Here is an 18,892-nt window from a genome sequence, read left to right as displayed (position 1 = left end):
CACTCCCAGGGCAGGTACAGCACGGGTTAGATACAGAGTAAAGCTCCCTCTACACTGTCCCATCAAACACTCCCAGGGCAGGTACAGCACGGGTTAGATACAGATTAAAGCTCCCTCTGCACTGTCCCATCAAACACTCCCAGGGCAGGTACAGCACGGGTTAGATACAGAGTAAAGCTCCCCCTACACTGTCCCATCAAACACTCCCAGGTCAGGTACAGCACGGGTTAGATACAGAGTAAAGCTCCCTCTGCACTGTCCCATCAAACACTCCCAGGGCAGGTACAGCACGGGTTAGATACAGAGTAAAGCTCCCTCTCCAACTGTCCCATCAAACACTCCCAGGGCAGGTACAGCATGGTTTAGATACAGAGTAAAGCTCCCTCTACACTGTCCCATCAAACACTCCCAGGGCAGGTACAGCACGGGTTAGATACAGAGTAAAGCACCCTCTACACTGTCCCATCAAACACTCCCAGGGCAGGTATAGCACGGGTTAGATACAGAGTAAAGCTCCCTCTGCACTGTCCCATCAAACACTCCCAGGGCAGGTACAGCATGGTTTAGATACAGAGTAAAGCTCCCTCTACACTGTCCCAATAAAGGGCCTCCGCCTCACCCTGCAAGACACGCTCCCTTTCTGTACCTGCGCCCAAGTCCATTCCTCACACCAGCCATTCTGTGGCCAAATTAGCTCAGTGCAGAATTCGGGGCCATTGTGACCCACCTCAACATAGAGGTAACCCAAAAGTATTTACAGGCAGTGGAGAGGAAGGGGACTCCAGCCCATCGGTCTGGGCTGGATTAGGTTTCGGGTCCCTGTGATGAAAGGCCTTTGTCCAAACCACCACCCTGTCCCCTCCCCTTGCGCCCCTCCGCACGCGCCCCTCCCCTCGCGCCCCTCCCCACGCGCCCCTCCCCACGCGCCCCTCCCCTCGCGCCCCTCCCCTCGCGCCCCTCCCCACGCGCCCCTCCCCACGCGCCCCTCCCCACGCGCCCCTCTCCACACGCTCCTCCCCTGCTCCCCCTCCCCAGACCCCATTACAAACTAAGTTACCTTTGCGAGGTTTGCATCGTTGATTATATCAAATTTCGGAGGGAACATAGGCACCTCAGCTGTGAACAGAGTGGACAAGAGAATATTGGTGACAAAATAAGGACCTGAATCTCCTAGAATTCTTTTGCACCGGACCAACTCAGCTCTAAAGTCCCACTCACTTACATCACACACAAAGTGATGTCTTTCCACGGGATGTACATTAATGTAAACAAACAGAAAAAGTTCACCCAAACACGATTTTCATGACAGCATTCTTTAAAGTCTGCTTTACATAGTTATTAAAACAAAAATCCCACTCCAGAGACTGGAACACAAATCTCTACTGAGAGAGCGCTGCACTGTCGGAGGGACAGTACTGAGGGAACGCCGCACTATTGGAGGGGCAGTACTGAGGGAGTGCTCCACTGTCGGAGGGGCAGTACTGAGAGAGCACAGCACTGTCAGAGGGGCAGTACTGAGGGAGCGCCGCACTGTCAGAGGGGCAGTACTGAGGGAGCGCCGCACTGTCCGAGGGGCAGCACTGAGGGAGCGCAGCACTGTCCGAGGGGCAGTACTGAGAGAGTGCGGCACTGTCAGAGGGGCAGTACTGAGGGAGCGCCGCACTGTTGGAGGGGCAGCACTGAGGGAGTGCTGCACTATTGGAGGGGCAGTACTGAGAGAGTGCTGCACTGTCGGAGGGGCAGTACTTGGGGAGCGTCGCACTGTCGGAGGGGCAGTACTGAGGGAGCGCCGCACTGTCGGAGGGTCAGTACTGAGGAAACGCTGCACTGTCGGAGGGGCAGTACTTGGGGAGCGCCACACTGTCCGAGGGGCAGTACTGAGGGAGCGCCGCACTGTCGGAGGGTCAGTACTGAGGGAACGCTGCACTGTCGGAGGGTCAGTACTGAGGGAACGCCGCACTGACGGAGGGGCAGTACTGAGGGAGCGCTGCACTGTTGGAGGGGCAATACTGAGGGAGCGCCGCACTGTTGGAGGGGCCGTTTTTCGGTTGAGATATTAAACCGAGGCCTCGTCTGCCCTCTCGTGTGGGGTACGGGAGTTCTCCCGATGTCCTGGCCAATATTTATCCTTCAACATTTCCAAATTAGGTTCAGTGAGAAAACAGGCATGGGAGAGGCAGCAAGTTAAATCCAGAGGCTGTATCTACACATTACGAGCGGGCAGCGAGGAGTGAACCATCCCCAGCTCAATCTAAAATACTGCTTTGTTCTGTAACTTCCTCTTGCATCTTCAAAGGCTTCGCACAAAAGGACCCGACGTTTTCACGGAAACTTTATCGAGCCTGATCACTACGATGAGAAGGTGCCTTGAGCTTTTGAAATCATCACCACGACTGAATCCTGAACTGAAGCTGGAGCCTCAGCTCGCTCAAACTGGGCAATGGGGAGCCCCTGCTGTAACTCACTCCAGCGAAGCAAACATAGAAACATAGAAGATAGGAGCAGGAGTAGGCCACTCGGCCCCTCGAGCCTGCTCCGCCATTCAATGAGATCATGGCTGATCATCCAAATTCAGTGCCCTGTCCCTGCTTTCTCCCCATACCCCTTGATCCCTTTAGCCTTAAGAAATATATCTAACTCCTTCTTGAATATATTTAAAGAATTGACCTCCACTGCCTTCTGTGGTAGAGAATTCCACAGGTTCACCACTCTCTGGGTAAGAAATTCCTCCTCATTTCTGTCCTAAATGGCCTACCCCTTATCTTTAGACTGTGACCCCTGGTTCTGGACTCCCCGACCATCGGGAACATCCTTCCTGCATCTAGTCTGTCCAGTCCTGTCAGAATTTTATAAGTTTAGAAGCAGCCACTTACGCTCTTTGTACAGGACTCCAATGGGCGCCTTGTGCTCCGCGCTCACCAGGATGATGGGCCTGTCCTCCGTTGTTTTAGGTAGAAATTGCACCTGTTGAGTTAACTGCAGCGCCAAGCAATGGCCCTCGTAAATGAACTCTTGATTCTGAGAGGAGATCTCAGTCTGTCTGAGAATCGCGTCCATCAACAGGCTGGTTCTGCGAAAAACGAAGGCAGGATTTTGATGCTGAGATGATGAGCGGACCGACACTAACCTACCCATCTCTGTCTCAACTCCTTGTCTCTACATATTTTAATCGATGCTTTTATGGTTATTGCTGCTCTCAACAGTCCTATTGATCTAACAGGTTCTTCCTTTGCTCTGTATCCTCCCTGTATTAAAATCACATCTTCAACTTTAACTCATTCTTTCCCAGGGCCTGTGGCACTTCTCATCTCCCTCCTATAACCTATAGACTTTGAAAACTCAAGTTTTGCATCCCTTAATCAATACCTCATCTCTCCTGCTCTACAGGCCTTGGCCCTTTCATCACAATAGTGACCACACTTCAAAAGTACTTTATTGGCTATAAAACGCTTTGGAATGGCCTGAAAGGCGCTATGGAAATGCAAGGTCTTTCTTTCTTACTTGTTTTCTCTAGAATGGATATTGGGAAATGTTAATATCTCATAACTGTGAGTAATCCAAGAGGATCTCAATAGTAAACGAAGATGGGAACAAGGCTATAAATCTAAATGCGGGGGGGGGGGAAATAGGGGGCTGTACCAATATGCTATGCTGTGCATCCTGACATCTGATGTGAGAGCACCTTTGGTAAATATCTATGTCGCTTCTTCGGCAGCACCTCCCAAACCCGCGACCTCTACCACCTAGAAGGACAAGGGCAGCAGGCGCATGGGAACACCGCCACCTCCAAGTTCCCCTCCAAGTCACACACCATCCCGACTTGGAAATATATCGGCCGTTCCTTCATCGTCGCTGGGTCAAAATCCTGGAACTCCCTCCCTAACAGCACTGTGGGAGCACCTTCACCACACGGACTGCAGCGGTTCAAGGAGGCAGCTCACCACCACCTTCTCAAGGGCAACTAGGGATGGGCAATAAATGCCGGCCTTGCCAGTGACGCCCACATCCCATGAAAGAATTAAAACAAGTGTAGGTGTGTGACCTTTGGACTGATGGGCAGTCTATGGTTAAGGTTTCAGATTCCAGGCGATCAAGCCTATAACAACAACAACAACAGCAACTTGCATCTATATAGCGCCTTTAACATAGTGAAACCAACAAATGGTCTTTAGTGACTTTAAGAACATAAGAAATAGGAGCAGGAGTCGGCCATTCGGCCCCTCGAGCCAGCTCCGCCATTCAATAAGATCAGGGCTCATCTTTGACCTCAACTCCATCTTCCCGCCCGATCCCCATCTCCCTCGATTCCCCTCAAGTCCAAAAATCTATCGCTCTCAGTTTATTAGCCAGTCTGCAGAATACAGAAAGAGCGAAGTTACCCAATTCTAGAGAACAGGGAGACTACAAAGGTTTGAGAATGCCCTTCTCCCACGGTCTGTTCTAACAGAGAACAGCCTCGCCGACTATAATTATATCCAGCCCGTTTCTCCCCTTATCTTATTTTTAAACTAGCCTCCAGGCCCCTGTGCTGATTAGTTTTCAGCACTTCATTATTTCCAAGAGTTAATTACACTCTTTCCCGAGGACAGACGCTCCCCCTCTCCACCTATCAGAATTTAAGGGGGAGAAATTCGGTATCGCCCGTTTTGGGGCGCTAATATCGGCCGGGCGCAAAGTTTAACGCCCCGGCGCTAATTATCGCCTCTGACTGCAAAATTCGCCTCTATCGCCCCTGGAGGTGATTTGAGCGTTAAATCAGGCGCTACACACCTCTCTTAAGGCGCTAACCTCGGGGAGCCAGGCGCTACCTCAGTGCGCTAGCAAAGCTCAGGCGATGTCCGTTACCATGGAAGCCAGACAGACTGGCGCCGTCTTGCTAGCCAGCCACTCCCTGCTCATTGCAGCCTTGAATCTAGGCCTGGAGAGACCTCTAAAGCAATTGGGGGAAAAATTCAGTATCGCCCCGTTTGGGGCCATTATTGGCCGTGCGCAAAGTTTAGTGCCTGGCGCTAATTATCACCTCCGACAGCAAACTTGGCTTTTATCGCCCCGGAGGTGATTGGAGCGCTAAATCAGGCGCTTCACAACTGTCTTAAGGCACAAAGGCCGAGGAGCGAGGCGCTACCTCAGAGCGCTGGCGAAGCAAGGAGGGGCAAATCAAAATGAACCTGCAAAGTGCTGCTCAGTACCCAAAACTCCTTCACACAGCGTTGAATCTCTCCAGAAGTCTCTCTCTCTCTCTCTCAGAATGCGTGGTGCAAAAATGTCACCGACAAAAAAAGGCAGGAAGCGGTCGCCTTTAAATAGCGCACCCCCAGTCCCTTTCTGACAGCAAAACGCTCCCCTCAACCTGTCGTTGCTAGCGGTAGGCTTACGGTAAGGCAGGGGGCGCCACTCAATATCCGGTCCGGGGCGCTACCGGGGCGTTGCACACTCAACTGACGTCACAATCTGTGGGCGCAGGACATCGTGGCGGTAGTGTTTAGCACCGCCGCAAAATGTCCAGTTAATTTCGCGAGCGGTGCAAACATCGCCGCGCCCGGGCGCTAGTTGCTTTGCGCCCCATTAGCGCCCTCTTAAGGCGCTAACGGGAGGTGCAAGCAACTGAATTTTTCCCCCAATGGATGCACTAATGGACAGGCCCAGGGAAAGAGCTCGGCACTTAGGAACCTCAAAAGTGGTGCTGAGGGCCAAAACTCCTTAGGACAGCGTTAAATCTTTCCAAACTTCTCTCTCCCTCTCAACCTGCGTGTACCAAAAATTTTGCCGACAAGAAAAGGCAGGAAGCGGCCACCTTTAAATAACGCTCCCCCAGCCCCTTCCCGACTGCAAAACGTTCCCCTCTACCTGTCGTTCCTAGCAGCAGGCGGAAAGGCAGGGAGCGCGACTCAATATCCGGTCCGGGGCGCTACTGGGACGTTGCATGCTCTACTGATGTCACGATCTGCGGGCGCAGGAGATCGTGGCGGTAGCGTTTAGCGCCGCCGCAAAATGTCTGGTCAATTTCGCGAGCGGCGCTAAAATCGCCGCGCTCTGGCGCGAACTTCCTAGCGCCCCATTAGCACCCCTGGAGGTGCAAACGGGAGGCGCTAAGCAACCGAATTTTTCCCCCTAAACGTTTGTTTATCTGCCACCGATGTGCTCGTTATAATCTCATTCGGACCTACGTGCTCCTTTCTGCACGTTGATAAACAGCACAAGGCTATAAATAGTTAATTTGAAGAATTCTCCATTTTGTAATATTGTAATATATCCAGAGGTCAGGATTTCAAATGCCACCGTGGCAAGTCATAGAATCATAGAAAGTTACAGCGCGGAAGGAGGCCATTTCGGCCCATCGTGTCCGCGCCGGCCAACAAAGAGCGATCCAGCCTAATCCCACTTCCCAGCTCTTGGTCCGTAGCCCTGCAGGTTACAGCATCCCAAGTGCACATCCAAGTACTTTTTAAATGTGGTTAGGGTTCCTGCCTCTACCACCCTTTCAGGCAGCGAGTTCCAGACCCCCACAACCCTCTGGGCGAAGAAATTTCCCCTCAAATCCCTTCTAAACCTTCCACCAATTACTTTAAATCTGTGCCCCCTGGTTTTTGACCCCTCTGCTAAGGGAAATAGGTCCTTTCTATCCACTTTATCTAGGCCCCTCATCATTTTATACACCTCAATAAGGTCTCCCCTCAGCCTCCTCTGTTCCAAGGAAAACAGACCCAGCCTGTCCAGTCTTTCCTCATAGCTAAGATTCTCTACTCCCGGCAACATCCTTGTAAATCTCCTCTGTACCCTCTCTAGTGCAATCACATCTTTCCTGTAATGTGGTGACCAGAACTGCGCGCAGTACTCTAGCTGAGGCCTAACTAGTGTTTTATACAGTTGAAGCATAACCCCCCTGCTCTTGTATTCTATACCACGGCTAATAAAGGCAAGCATTCCGTATGCCTTCTTAACCACCTTATCTACCTGGCCTGCTACCTTCAGGGATCTGTGGACATGCACTCCAAGGTCCTTTTGTTCCTCTACACTACTCAGTGTCCTACCATTTAATGTGTATTCCTTTCCTTGTTAGCCCTTCCCAGATGCATTACCTCACACTTCTCCGGATTGCATTCCATTTGCCACTGTTCTGCCCACCTGACCAATTTATTGATATCTTCCTGCAGTCTACAGCTTCCTTCTTCAATATCAACCACGCAGCCGATTTTAGTATCATCTGCAAACTTCTTAATCATACCCCCTATATTCAAGTCTAGATCATTGATATATACCACAAAAAGCAAGGGACCTAGTACTGAGCCCTGCGGAACCCCACTGGAAACAGCCTTCCAGTCTCAAAAACACCCATCAACCATTACCCTCTGCTTCCTGTCTCCGAGCCAGTTTTGAATCTAACTTGACACTTTGCCCTGGATCCCATGGGCTTTTAACTTCATGACCAGTCTGCCATGTGGAACCTTATCAAAAGTCTTGCTAAAGTCCATATACACTACATCAAACGCACTACCCTCATCGACCCTCCTTGTTACCTCCTCAAAAAATTCAATCACGTTCGTCAGACACGACCTTCCCTTAACAAATCCGTGCTGACTGTCCTTGATTAATCCGTGTCTTTCTAAATGAAGATTTATCCTGTCCTTCAGAATTCATTCAAATAATTTCCCCACCACCGAGGTTAGGCTGACCGGCCTGTAATTACTTGGTCTATCCTTTTCTCCCTTTTTAAACAAGGGTACCACATTCCTCCAGTCCTCCGGCTCCACACCTGAAGCCAGAGAGGATTGAAAAATGATGGTCAGGGCCTCTGCAATTTCCTCTTTACTTTGCTTAACAGCCTGGGATACATTTCATCCAGGCTTGGGGATTTATCCACTTTTAAAGCTGCTGAACCCCTTAATACTTCCTCTCTCACTATGTTTATTTCAGCTAATATTTCACACCCCTCCCCCCGATAGCAATGTCTGCTTCGCCCCTCTCCTTTGTGAAAACAGACGCAAAGTATTCATTAAGAACCCTACCGACGTCTCCCGCCTCCACACACACATTACCCTCATGATCTCTAATAGGCCCTACCCTTTCTTTAGTTAGCCTCTTACTATTAATATATATTTTTTTAACATTTTTGGGGTTTCCTTGATTTTACTTGCCAAGAATTTTTCATGCTCTCTCTTTGCTTTCCTAATATCCTTTTTAATTGCACCCCTGCATTTTCTGTGCTCTTCTAAAGATTCTGGAGTATTTAGCCCTCGGTATCTGTTGTACGCCTCCCCTTTTTTCTTTATCCTACCCTGTATGTCCCCAGACATCCAGGGGGCTCTAGATTTGTTAGTCCCACCTTTTTTCTTTAAGGGCCTATATTTGGTCTGAACCCTCCGGATCTCCTCCTCGAATGCCTCCCACTGCTCTGACACTGATTTACCTTCAAGTAGCTGTTTCCAGTCCACTATGGCTAAATTCCCTCTGAGCTTAGCAAAATTTGCTTTTCCCCAGTTTAGAATTTTTATTCCTGGTCTATCCTTGTCCTTTTCCATATCTACCTTAAATCTAACAGAATTATGGTCACTAGCACCAAAATGCTCCCCCACTGATACGCCTTCTACCTGCCCAGCTTCATTCCCTAAAACTACGTCCAGAACCGCCCCCTCTCTTGTTGGGCTTGGTACATACTGGCTGAAAAAAGTTCTCCTGGATGCATTTTAGGAATTCCGCACTCTCTATACCCTTCACACTAATTTTATCCCAGTTAATATTGGGGTATTGAAATCCCCTACTATTACTGTCCTATAGTTTTTGCACTTCTCAGAAATGTGTCTACATATTTGTTCTTCTATCTCCCTCTCACTGTTTGGGGGTCTGTAGTACACTCCCAGCAGTGTGATCGCCCCTTTTTTGTTTTACAATTCGACCCATATGGCCTCGTTTGATGATCCCTCCAACATATCATCCCTCCTCACAGCTGTAATAGTTTCTTTAATCAATACCGCGACCCCCCCTCCCTTTTTACCTCCCTCTCTATCCCGTCTGAAAATCCTGTAACCAGGAATGTTGAGCTGCCATACCTGCCCCTCTTTCAGCCACGTCTCTGTAATAGCCATAATATCATAGTCCCAAGTATCTACCTGTCCCCTCAGCTCAGCTGCCTTGTTCGCTATACTCCTTGCATTGCAGTATATACCATTGAGTACTGGCAAACTTCCTTGTTGACTACTATCGAGCCCTTGATTCCTCTGTCCTTCCAATTTACTTTCTACATTTTTGTTTTCCGAGTCCAGTTTTTCTTCCCTCCCAATGACTCTATACTTAGGTTCCCATCTCCCTGCCAAGCTAGTTTAAACCCTCCCCAACAGCACTAGCAAACCCTCCCGCGAGGATATTGGTCCCGTTCCCGTTGAGGTGCAACCCGTCCGACTTGTAGAGGTCCCACCTCCCCCAGAAACGGTTCCAATTCCTCAGGAATCAAAAGCCCTCCCTCCTACACCATCTCTCCAGCCACGCATTCATCTGCTCTATCTTCCTATTTCTGTACTCACTAGCACGTGGCACTGGTAGTAATCCGGAGATTACTACCTTTGAGGTCCTGCTTTTTAGCCTCTTTCCTAGCTCCCTAAACTCTGCCTGCAGGACCGCATCCCTCTTCCCACCTATGTCGTTGGTACCGATATGGACCACGACCTCTGGCTGTTCACCCTCCCCCCTCAGAATGCCCTGCAGCCGTTCAGTGACATCCTTGATCCTGGAACCAGGGAGGCAACATACCATCCTGGAGTCACGTCTGTGGTCGCAGAAACGCCTGTCTGCTCCCCTGACTATTGAATCCCCTATCACTATTGCTCTCCCTCTCCTCTTCCCCCCACCCCCCACCTGTGCAGCTGAGCCTTCCATGGTGCTGTGGACTTGGCTCTGGCTGCACTCCCCAGAGGAACCAATCGTCCTCACCAGTACTCGGCACCGAATACTGATTGGTGAGCAAGATGGGCTCAGGGGACTCCTGCACTACCTGCCTGGTCCTCCTCTTCTGTCTGACGGTCACCCATTCCCTCTCTGCCTGCACACTCTTAAGCTGCGGGGTGACCACCTCCCGAAACGTGCTATCCACGTAGTTCTCAGCCTCGCGGATGCACAGCAGTGACTGCAGCCGCCGCTCAAGCTCCGTAACCCAGTGCTCAAGCTGCTGTAGCTGGCGACGCTTCCCGCACATGTCATCGTCCAGACCACGGGAGGTGTCCAGGACTTCCCACATGGTACAGGATGTGCATTCCACGGGTGTGAGCTGCCCTGCTATACCTCTAATTAACAGACTATTTACTAACCTAGCTGGAATAAACTTAAAATTTTAAGAAAGCCAAGTAAAAACACACCAGATACTCACCAATCAGCCCCCTCTTTTTGAACGTTTAGTTTTTAATCCCGGCTCTTAATTTAAACCAATGTCCAAGATAATGAGAGAAATACTGACCAACCAATCACTTCCCTGCTTTCCTGTGATGTCACTCCTTGTTTTTGTTGTCGGGTCGGCGGCCTCCGCTCTCGGGCCTCGCTCTGCCGCGCTCTTTATATCCTCAGGCTCCGCTCTTGCTCCCTCTCCGGTCCGCTGCCTCCGCTCTCGGGCCTCGCTCTGCTGCGCTCTTTATATCCTCAGGCTCCGCGCTCTCTCAGGTCCGCTGCCTCCGCTCTCGGGCCTCGCTCTGCCGCGCTCTTTATATCCTCAGGCTCCGCTCTTGCTCCCTCTCCGGTCCGCTGCCTCCGCTCTCGGGCCTCGCTCTGCTGCGCTCTTTATATCCTCAGGCTCCGCGCTCTCTCAGGTCCGCTGCCTCCGCTCTCGGGCCTCGCTCTGCCGCGCTCTTTATATCCTCAGGCTCCGCTCTTGCTCCCTCTCCGGTCCGCTGCCTCCGCTCTCGGGCCTCGCTCTGCTGCGCTCTTTATATCCTCAGGCTCCGCGCTCTCTCAGGTCCGCTGCCTCCGCTCTCGGGCCTCGCTCTGCCGCGCTCTTTATATCCTCAGGCTCCGCTCTTGCTCCCTCTCCGGTCCGCTGCCTCCGCTCTCGGGCCTCGCTCTGCTGCGCTCTTTATATCCTCAGGCTCCGCGCTCTCTCAGGTCCGCTGCCTCCGCTCTCGGGCCTCGCTCTGCCTCGCTCTTTATATCCTCAGGCTCCGCTCTCGCTCCCTCTTGGGTCCGCTGCCTCCGTGGGAAACTGAATTCAGTTTGTGGGCTGGCACCAGACAGAATAACCGGGAAAACTGCCAGATTGTTGAAAAAAAAAACAACTGGTTTACGAACGTCCTTCAGGGAAGGGAATCGGCCACACCTCTACCCGGTCTGGGCCTACATGTGACTCCAGTCCCACACTACATGGCTGACTCTTAACACCCTCCGGGCAACTAGCGATGGCCAAAATATGTGGCCTTTTGCAGTGTCACCCAGATTCCGAGGACAAATATATAAAAAAAATGTCAACAACTCCATTACCGCTGCATCTTGCGACTATCAGGATAGCAGAAGGCAAACTAGACGGACTTTGTCTTTTTATCATCCAGCAACTCCTATGTATTATCATATTTACATAGAAGCCTGTTTAGCAAGCCGGTTTTCTCATTGCTCCATTTATTAGTAGGTTGTGGTGGAGTACAGTAACCTGGGCCAACTAAATGGGTAAGGGGGTCGAGTCTCACCCTCAGGATTTCACAGCAATGCGCTACACTGGAGCAGAGCTGGGCTATGTGTATCTATATATATAAAGCGGTTTGTCTGTTTGTCTGTCTGTCTGTCTGGCCGCTATACAATCAAAAGTTATAGAGCGTACCTACACATATGTTATATCAAAAGAAAGCTTATTAGGGGAGTCTAATAGGCGTATTTACTTTTTGGTCAGACAAAAATTGTTCAGACAGTATACAAAAAAGGTTCAAAAAACGGCAACATTCCGCTCATTAGCGTTGAGTGATGTGATGGTTGACCAATTGTATAGGGGATTAACCTGATGGTTGACGAATCGGTGTGTCACGGCGGGTGTTTCATTGCGTGTGTGGGCGGGCCTAATCCTTCTGAGCTGAGGTGAGTGGTGGCCATCTTGATTCCTAACTCTTGATTTATTTTTCCCACTTTGTGTGTGTGGAGGGGATTTTGGGAGCGAGTTGAGGTGGGGAACGATTTCCCCGGCAACCGGGCCCGGGCCTCTCTCACAGCCTGTAGCCCCTCAGGAGGGCGGGGGTGGGGGGAAGAAGGTTTTCCCCGGCAACCGGGCCCGGGCCTCTCTCACAGCCTGTAGCTGCTCAGGAGGGAGGGAGGAGGGTTACCCCGGCAACCGGGCCCGGGCCTCTCTCACAGCCTGTAGCCGCTCAGGAGGGAGGGAGGAGGGTTACCCCGGCAACCAGTGGTGTCTCACTCTCCCCCCAGTCTCTCTCTCTCTCTCTCTTCCCCGTGCAGCCCAAAAGCCCGGGAGAAGAGGGAAGCGAGCAGGTGAGCGGCGGCGTCTCACTCTTCCCCCCCAGTCTCTCTCTCTCTCTTCCCCGCGCAGCCCGAAAGCCCGGGGGAAGAGGGAAGCGAGCAGGTGAGCGGCGGCGTCTCTCTCTCCCCCCCATCACAGCGAAAGGCGTTCGTCTGCCGCCCGGCCAACCGGGTCCAAAGGCCCGCCGTGTTAACGATGAGGAACCCCGGGCTCGCTTCGGAGCGATGGGCACCCAGCCTCCCGATGTCGGACTGACTCCGTTCTGGTACCGGAAAGGAGGGAGAGACAGGGGGAGGGAGAGGGGGAAGGAGGGAGGGAGGGGGAGAGGAGGGAGGGAGGGGGAGAGGAGGGAGGGAGGGAGGGGAGGGAGAGGAGAGAGGCAGGGAGGGAGAGGAGAGGGGAGGGAGGGAGAGGAGAGGGGAGGGAGGGAGAGAGAGTAAAGCAGGGAGACACAGGGGCAGGGAGAGAGAGAGGGTGAGGGAGGGAAAGAGTGAGGGGGTGGGACAGGGAGGGAGAGCTCGCCTTCTTCCTGCCTTCCTTCCTTCCTTCGCAGGGGTCGATCGGGCCAGGCCTGAGGCGCTCCTCCCCCCCTCTCTCTCCAGGCTAATCCCGAACTAAATCCACCAGTCTCTCTCTCTCTCTTCCCCCCCCCCCCGTCTCTCTCTTCTCCCCCCAGTCTCTCTCTCTCTCTCTCTCTCTTCCAACAACAACATGCCCTCAAAAAACCCTCGGTACCGCCGGGCACTCCAGCTAGTATATATATGTGTGTATAAAGAGCGTGCGGAGATAGCGAGAGGCGAGAGCGCGAGAGAACACGGGCGAGCGAGAGAGATAGAGGTACTGAATGGAGGTCTCCTGTCCTCCTGGGGTTGGAGGGGAGAACCCCAAGGACCAGCCGGCCCTGGATTGTCATTTGCCCAGCAGCCCGAGAGGGGCCTGGGAAATAGAACTAACTGTCGACTTGCCCAGGGGATTGAACATCGTACTGATGCTGAAACAGGGGGAGGCAATTCATTATAAACAAGCACAAGATAACCATTCAGATGTTCTATGATGATAAACGTATGAAAACTGCAAACCACGTTCATCATAAGGAGGGCTTGAGAAATACGATGAGTTAAAACATTGTCCTCTCAGCTCAGGGACTTGGGATCGAAAATGTCACACAGCACAAAATTAGCACTGATTTGCATAAATTGAACACTTGTCTAGTAAAGGTTATTGGTCTATAATTGTGACTGATGCACTTTCTTAAGGCAAAATAGAAGGAACTTTACGTTGCATCTAACACATGCTGTACCTGAAATGGGAGTGCTCGATACAGTGTAAGGAATAACTGTCCTGAAATCTACCAGTGCTATACTATTCCACCACAGACCCAATTCATGTACAAACCGGGGTCAAGCAAGGCTGTGTCATCACACCAATGCTCTTCTCGATCTTCCTTGCTGCAATGCTCCATCTCACCCTCAGTAAGCTCCCCGCTGGAGTGAAGCTGATTTACAGAACAAACGGGAAACTGTTCAATCTCCGTCGCCTCCAGTCCAGATCCAAGGTCGTCCCATCCTCTGTCGTCGAATTACAGTATGCAGACGACGCTCGCATCTGCGCTCACTCGGAGGTCAAACTCCAAACCATCGTTAACACCTTCACCGAAGCGTACGAGAGCATGGGCCTTACACTAAACATCCGTAAGACAAGGGTCCTCTACCAACCTGCCCCCGCCACACAGTACTGCCCCGATTATCAAAATCCACAAGGCCTTGGACAACGTGGACCACTTTCCATACCTCGGGAGCCTACTGTCAACAAGGGCAGACGTCGATGACAAAGTCCAACACTGCCTTCAGTGTGCCAATGCAGCCTTCGGTCGCCTGAGGAAGAGAGAGTGTTTGAAGACCAGGACCTCAAACCCAGCACTAAGCTCATGGTCTACAGGGCAGCAGTGATACCCGCCCTGCTGTATGCCTCAGAGACATGGACCATGTACAGCAGGCACCTCAAAGCACTGGAGAGGTAGCACCAATGCTGCCTCCACAGGATCCTGCAAATCCATTGGCAGGATAGGCGCACCAACGTCAGTGTTCTTGCTCAGGCCAACATCCCCAGCATCGAAGCTTTGACCACACTCGATCAGCTCCAATGGACGGGCCACATGGTCCACATGCCCGATACGAGACTCCCAAAACAAGCGCTCTACTCAGAGCTCTGGCACGGCAAGAGAGCCTCAGGTGGGCAGAGGAAACGCTTCAAGGACACCCTCAAAGCCTCCTTGAAAAAGGGCAACATCCTCACTGACACCTGGGAATCCCTGGCCCAAGACCGCACAAAGTGGAGGAGAAGCACCGAGAAGGTGCCGAACACCTCGAGTCTCTTCGCCGGGAGCAAGCGCAGGCAGCGCAAGGAGCGCACGTCAACCCAAGCACCCCACCCGCCCGCCCCTTCAACCACCGTCTGCCCCACCTGTGACAGAGACTGTAGGTCCCGCATTGGACTCATCCGTCACCTGCGAACTCATTTTTTAATGTGGAAGCAAGTCATCCTCGGTTCCGAGGGACTGCCTAAGAAGAGGATTATTGATTTATCTTTATATTTCAGTAATGTTAACCTATAACCTCTGACTGTCAAGCAAGGAAGTTTGATGCTCTTCTGTTTAAGTCAATTTAAAGTTCCACTGGGCTGTTGGACTGGGGCTGGAGCTGCAGCAATGGTCAGCTTCAGGATGAAATCAGGAGGTTTGATTAAAGACGAGCATTGAATCATTTGCTAATATTGGGGGGGTGGGGGAAACTGCTAGTTCCGCAAAGGAAAACATCTGGGTATACATCATCCTTCTTAACTGGGGTTTCTGTACAAGCAGGAGATTGACTGGAACGGAAAAAAAACAAAGGCAGACTGATCATTAAAAGTTTCACTTGGTGCAGTAGCAATTACATGTAACGAGTGAAACTATCGTTAAGATAACAAAGTTGGGGAGTTGAGCCGGTCGATGGGAAAAGGAGCTTGTTAAGTAAGGAAAACTGAAGGTTTTGATGAGGGAAAAGTCAATTAAATTCTCCTTATATGGAGTTGTATTTTAACTTTTATATCATTGTGTAAGGCAGAATTGTGTGGATTATTTCATGGAGGGAGTGAGAGAAATGTATAAAAACTGGCGGTTTATAATGAGTATTTGAGATTCGTAAAGACCCAAGATACCGAGCTCAGAACTGGAACAACTTTCAATCCCTCTACAAACAACGTGCCAGCTTAGTTATGTCTTTTAGGTCAATGTCTAAGTAACTACTACATGCTTAATGAAATGATGACAACTGATATTCAATGTTTAAGAGCCTTATTGATTTGAGCTTGGAATTATGAATATGATCCCCTCTTCTAACAATTGGCAAGATTAGAAATAGTGTCTCATTCATCAGCACCGACACCGTTACCTCAAATATGGTGCAAATTCACCCAACGAAAGGAGCGGTAAATTCAATGAGTCCACGCTCCCACTGGGGCGGTGGTGGTGGGGGCAGGGTGGGGGCTGGTCTCTATGGTTTGAGATTGGGTGACAGCGACATGGCACCAATTCCCTGTCCCTCGGCCCATCGAACACATCTTCCCCTTGGGAGTGCGGGAATCAGTGAATTTACACTTCAGGGAAAAGAGGAAAAGGCACCGGAGATCCAGAGAATGAAACAGAGACCCTCTGGGCGGACTCGAGACGGTTTCTGAACTTACTATTATTAAGTCTAAAGAGGAGACAAACAAACAGGGAGGCTTACGTGTTGTAGGAGTGCACGTAGACTTTGTGCATCGTGGCTTGCTGCAATGAGAAGATGTGGACCACGGTTCTGTGGAGGATGTCATTGGCTTCTGCAAAAAACTGGTCAAATCCCCAACATTTGGCCTGGTCAGCTTCTAGGATACCGGCGAGGATGGGAACTAAGAGGGCCTTCAAACCCCTGGAGGAAGATAGCGAAGGGGGAAAAGGAACACAGCAGATGAGTTATGCTGGTCTTTGGTTGATAACCTCTGCAGCTACCAAACAGAAACAGAGGCAAGCACAAGACCATTAGAATTAGGAGCAGGAGTCGGCCATGCGGCCCCTCGAGCCTGCTCCGCCATTCAATATCACGGCTGATCTTCGACCTCAACTCCACTTTCGCGCACTATCCCCATATCCCTTGATTCCCCTAGAGTCCAAAAATCTATCGATCTCAGTCCTGAATATACTCAACGACTGATCATTCACAGACCTCTGGGGCAGAGAATTCTAAAGATTCACAACACTCGGAGTTGAAAATTCTCCGCATCTCAGTCTGGTGACTGTTCTGCACGGGTAACAGAGGATTTAACGAAAGTTCCTGTTTGACCTTGACTTTGGTCACTCAAGGAAGCTTTTCCAGTAAATGTCTGTGGAACTGTACCCCAGTGAGAGTCAATGTGTGTGTGGAACTGTACCCCAGTGCGACCAGATTTAGGAACAGCTTCTTTCCCAGGGCTGTCATCCTACTGAACTCCACAAATAAACTCTAAAGCCTGCACATCTGCCAATGCACTTTATTATGGTTATGTTTATGTTAATGTATTACAAGCCAAATGTATGTTGAATGTTTAAATGTCTTAATCTAAATGTACACTCTCGGGAGCCGCAAGCCTACATTTCGTTGTACTGCACTTGTGCACTAACAATGACAATAAAAGTTGATTTGATTTGATTTGATTTGTCAGTGTCTGTGGAACTGTACCCCAGTGAGAGTCAGTGTCTGTGGAACTGTACCCCAGTGAGAGTCAGTATCTGTGGAACCCGTACCCCAGTGAGAGTCAGTGTCTGTGGAACTGTATCCCAGTGCGAGTCAGTGTCTGTGGAACCCGTACCCCAGTGAGAGTCAGTGTCTGTGGAACTGTACCCCAGTGAGAGTCAGTGTCTGTGGAACTGTACCCCAGTGAGAGTCAGTGTGTGTGGAACCCGTACCTCAGTGAGAGTCAGTGTCTGTGGAACTGTACCCCACTGAGAGTCAGTGTCTGTGGAACCCATACCCCAGTGAGAGTCAGTGTCTGTGGAACTGTACCCCAGTGAGAACCAGTGTCTGTGGAACCTGTACCCCAGTGAGAGTCAGTGTCTGTGGAACCCGTACCCCAGCGAGAGTCAGTGTCTGTGGAACTGTACCCCAGTAAGAGTCAGTGTCTGTGCAACTGTACCCCACTGAGAGTCAGTGTCTGTGGAACCCATACCCCAGTGAGAGTCAGTGTCTGTGGAACTGTACCCCAGTGAGAACCAGTGTCTGTGGAACCTGTACCCCAGTGAGAGTCAGTGTCTGTGGAACCCGTACCCCAGCGAGAGTCAGTGTCTGTGGAACTGTACCCCAGTAAGAGTCAGTGTCTGTGCAACTGTACCCCAGTGAGAGTCAGTGTCTGTGGGACTGTACCCTAGTGAGAGTCAGTGTCTGTGGAACTGTACCCCAGTGAGAGTCAGTGTCTGTGGAATCCGTACCCCAGCAAGAGTCAGTGCATGTGGAACCTGTACCCCAGTGAGAGTCAGTGTCTGTGGAACTGTACCCCAGTGAGAGTCAGTGTGTGTGGAATCCGTACCCCAGTAAGAGTCAGTGTGTGTGGAACCTGTACCCCAGTGAGAGTCAGTGCATGTGGAATCCGTACCCCAGTGAGAGTCAGTGCATGTGGAACCTGTACCCCAGTGAGAGTCAGGGATTAGGCTAAAAACTGCCTGTTAACTACCTGCCAACTGAGCCTCACTGACGCTTCAGATCATGCTCTTTGATCCTTATCATTCAGATCAGATCAGATCAGATCAGCCATGATCTCACTGAATGGCGGAACATGCTCGAGGGGCTGAATGGCCTCCTCCTGCTCCTGTGTTCCAGTGCTTCTTGTGGGTCGTTTGCAGGACCACATCTGGCTCCGTTTCCTCATTATGATCAAATTCAGACCAACCCAACGCACTCTAATAGGAAACTATAAAAATCCAGTCAGCTGCCTTATCAAAGGTCAGAGACGGAGGGTGATTCTGCTAATTTAAGACCCATCTTTAGAGGACTTACTGCGAGAGCCGGCAAGTGATTGGCAGCTCATTGCTCCACTCCACCAGGCCACAGTCTCTGTGCTGAACTCCCGCAATCGCTCCCGCCGGCTTCTCTGTTGTGATTTTATACCTGGAATTAAACCATTGAGATGATAAAGAGCTGGCCAATCTCCGAGATAGAGAGATGGGATGGCTGGGAGACAGGAGATGGGGTGGGGAAAGAACAGGGTGGGATAGAAGGATGGGTGAGGGGTTGAGTGGGATAGGTAAAATGGGATTGGATGAAAGAACAGGAAAGAAAAAGACTTGCATTTCTATAGCGCCTTTCACGACCACCAGACGTCCCAAAGCGCTTTACAGCCAATGAAGTACTTTTTTGAAGTGTAGTCACTGTTGTAATGTAGGAAACGTGGCAGCCAATTTGTGCACAGCAA

General features: G+C 50.9%; 1 protein-coding gene across 6 annotated transcripts in view; it reads right to left on the bottom strand.

The window, feature by feature from the left end:
• LOC147104991 (serine/threonine-protein kinase TBK1-like) overlaps nucleotides 1-18,892 on the bottom strand; it is a 112,342-nt gene that overhangs the window by 42,230 nt on the left and 51,220 nt on the right. For all 6 annotated transcript variants that reach the window (XM_086010983.1, XM_086010984.1, XM_086010982.1 and 3 more), the window contains 4 exons: nucleotides 18,478-18,588; nucleotides 16,201-16,380; nucleotides 2,874-3,070; nucleotides 1,058-1,116 (listed from right to left, as the gene is read on the bottom strand). In XM_086010983.1, coding sequence (XP_085867109.1) covers nucleotides 1,058-1,116; nucleotides 2,874-3,070; nucleotides 16,201-16,380; nucleotides 18,478-18,588 — 547 coding nt within the window. The remainder of the gene's footprint in view (nucleotides 1-1,057; nucleotides 1,117-2,873; nucleotides 3,071-16,200; nucleotides 16,381-18,477; nucleotides 18,589-18,892) is intronic.

The sequence above is a fragment of the Somniosus microcephalus genome, chromosome 18 (genome assembly GCF_052327205.1).
Source record: "Somniosus microcephalus isolate GS21.2 chromosome 18, FLI_Smic_1.0, whole genome shotgun sequence".
Classification (NCBI taxonomy): Eukaryota; Metazoa; Chordata; class Chondrichthyes; order Squaliformes; family Somniosidae; genus Somniosus; species Somniosus microcephalus.
Note: the sequence above shows the minus strand (reverse complement) of the source record. Positions and strands in the feature narration are given on the sequence as shown.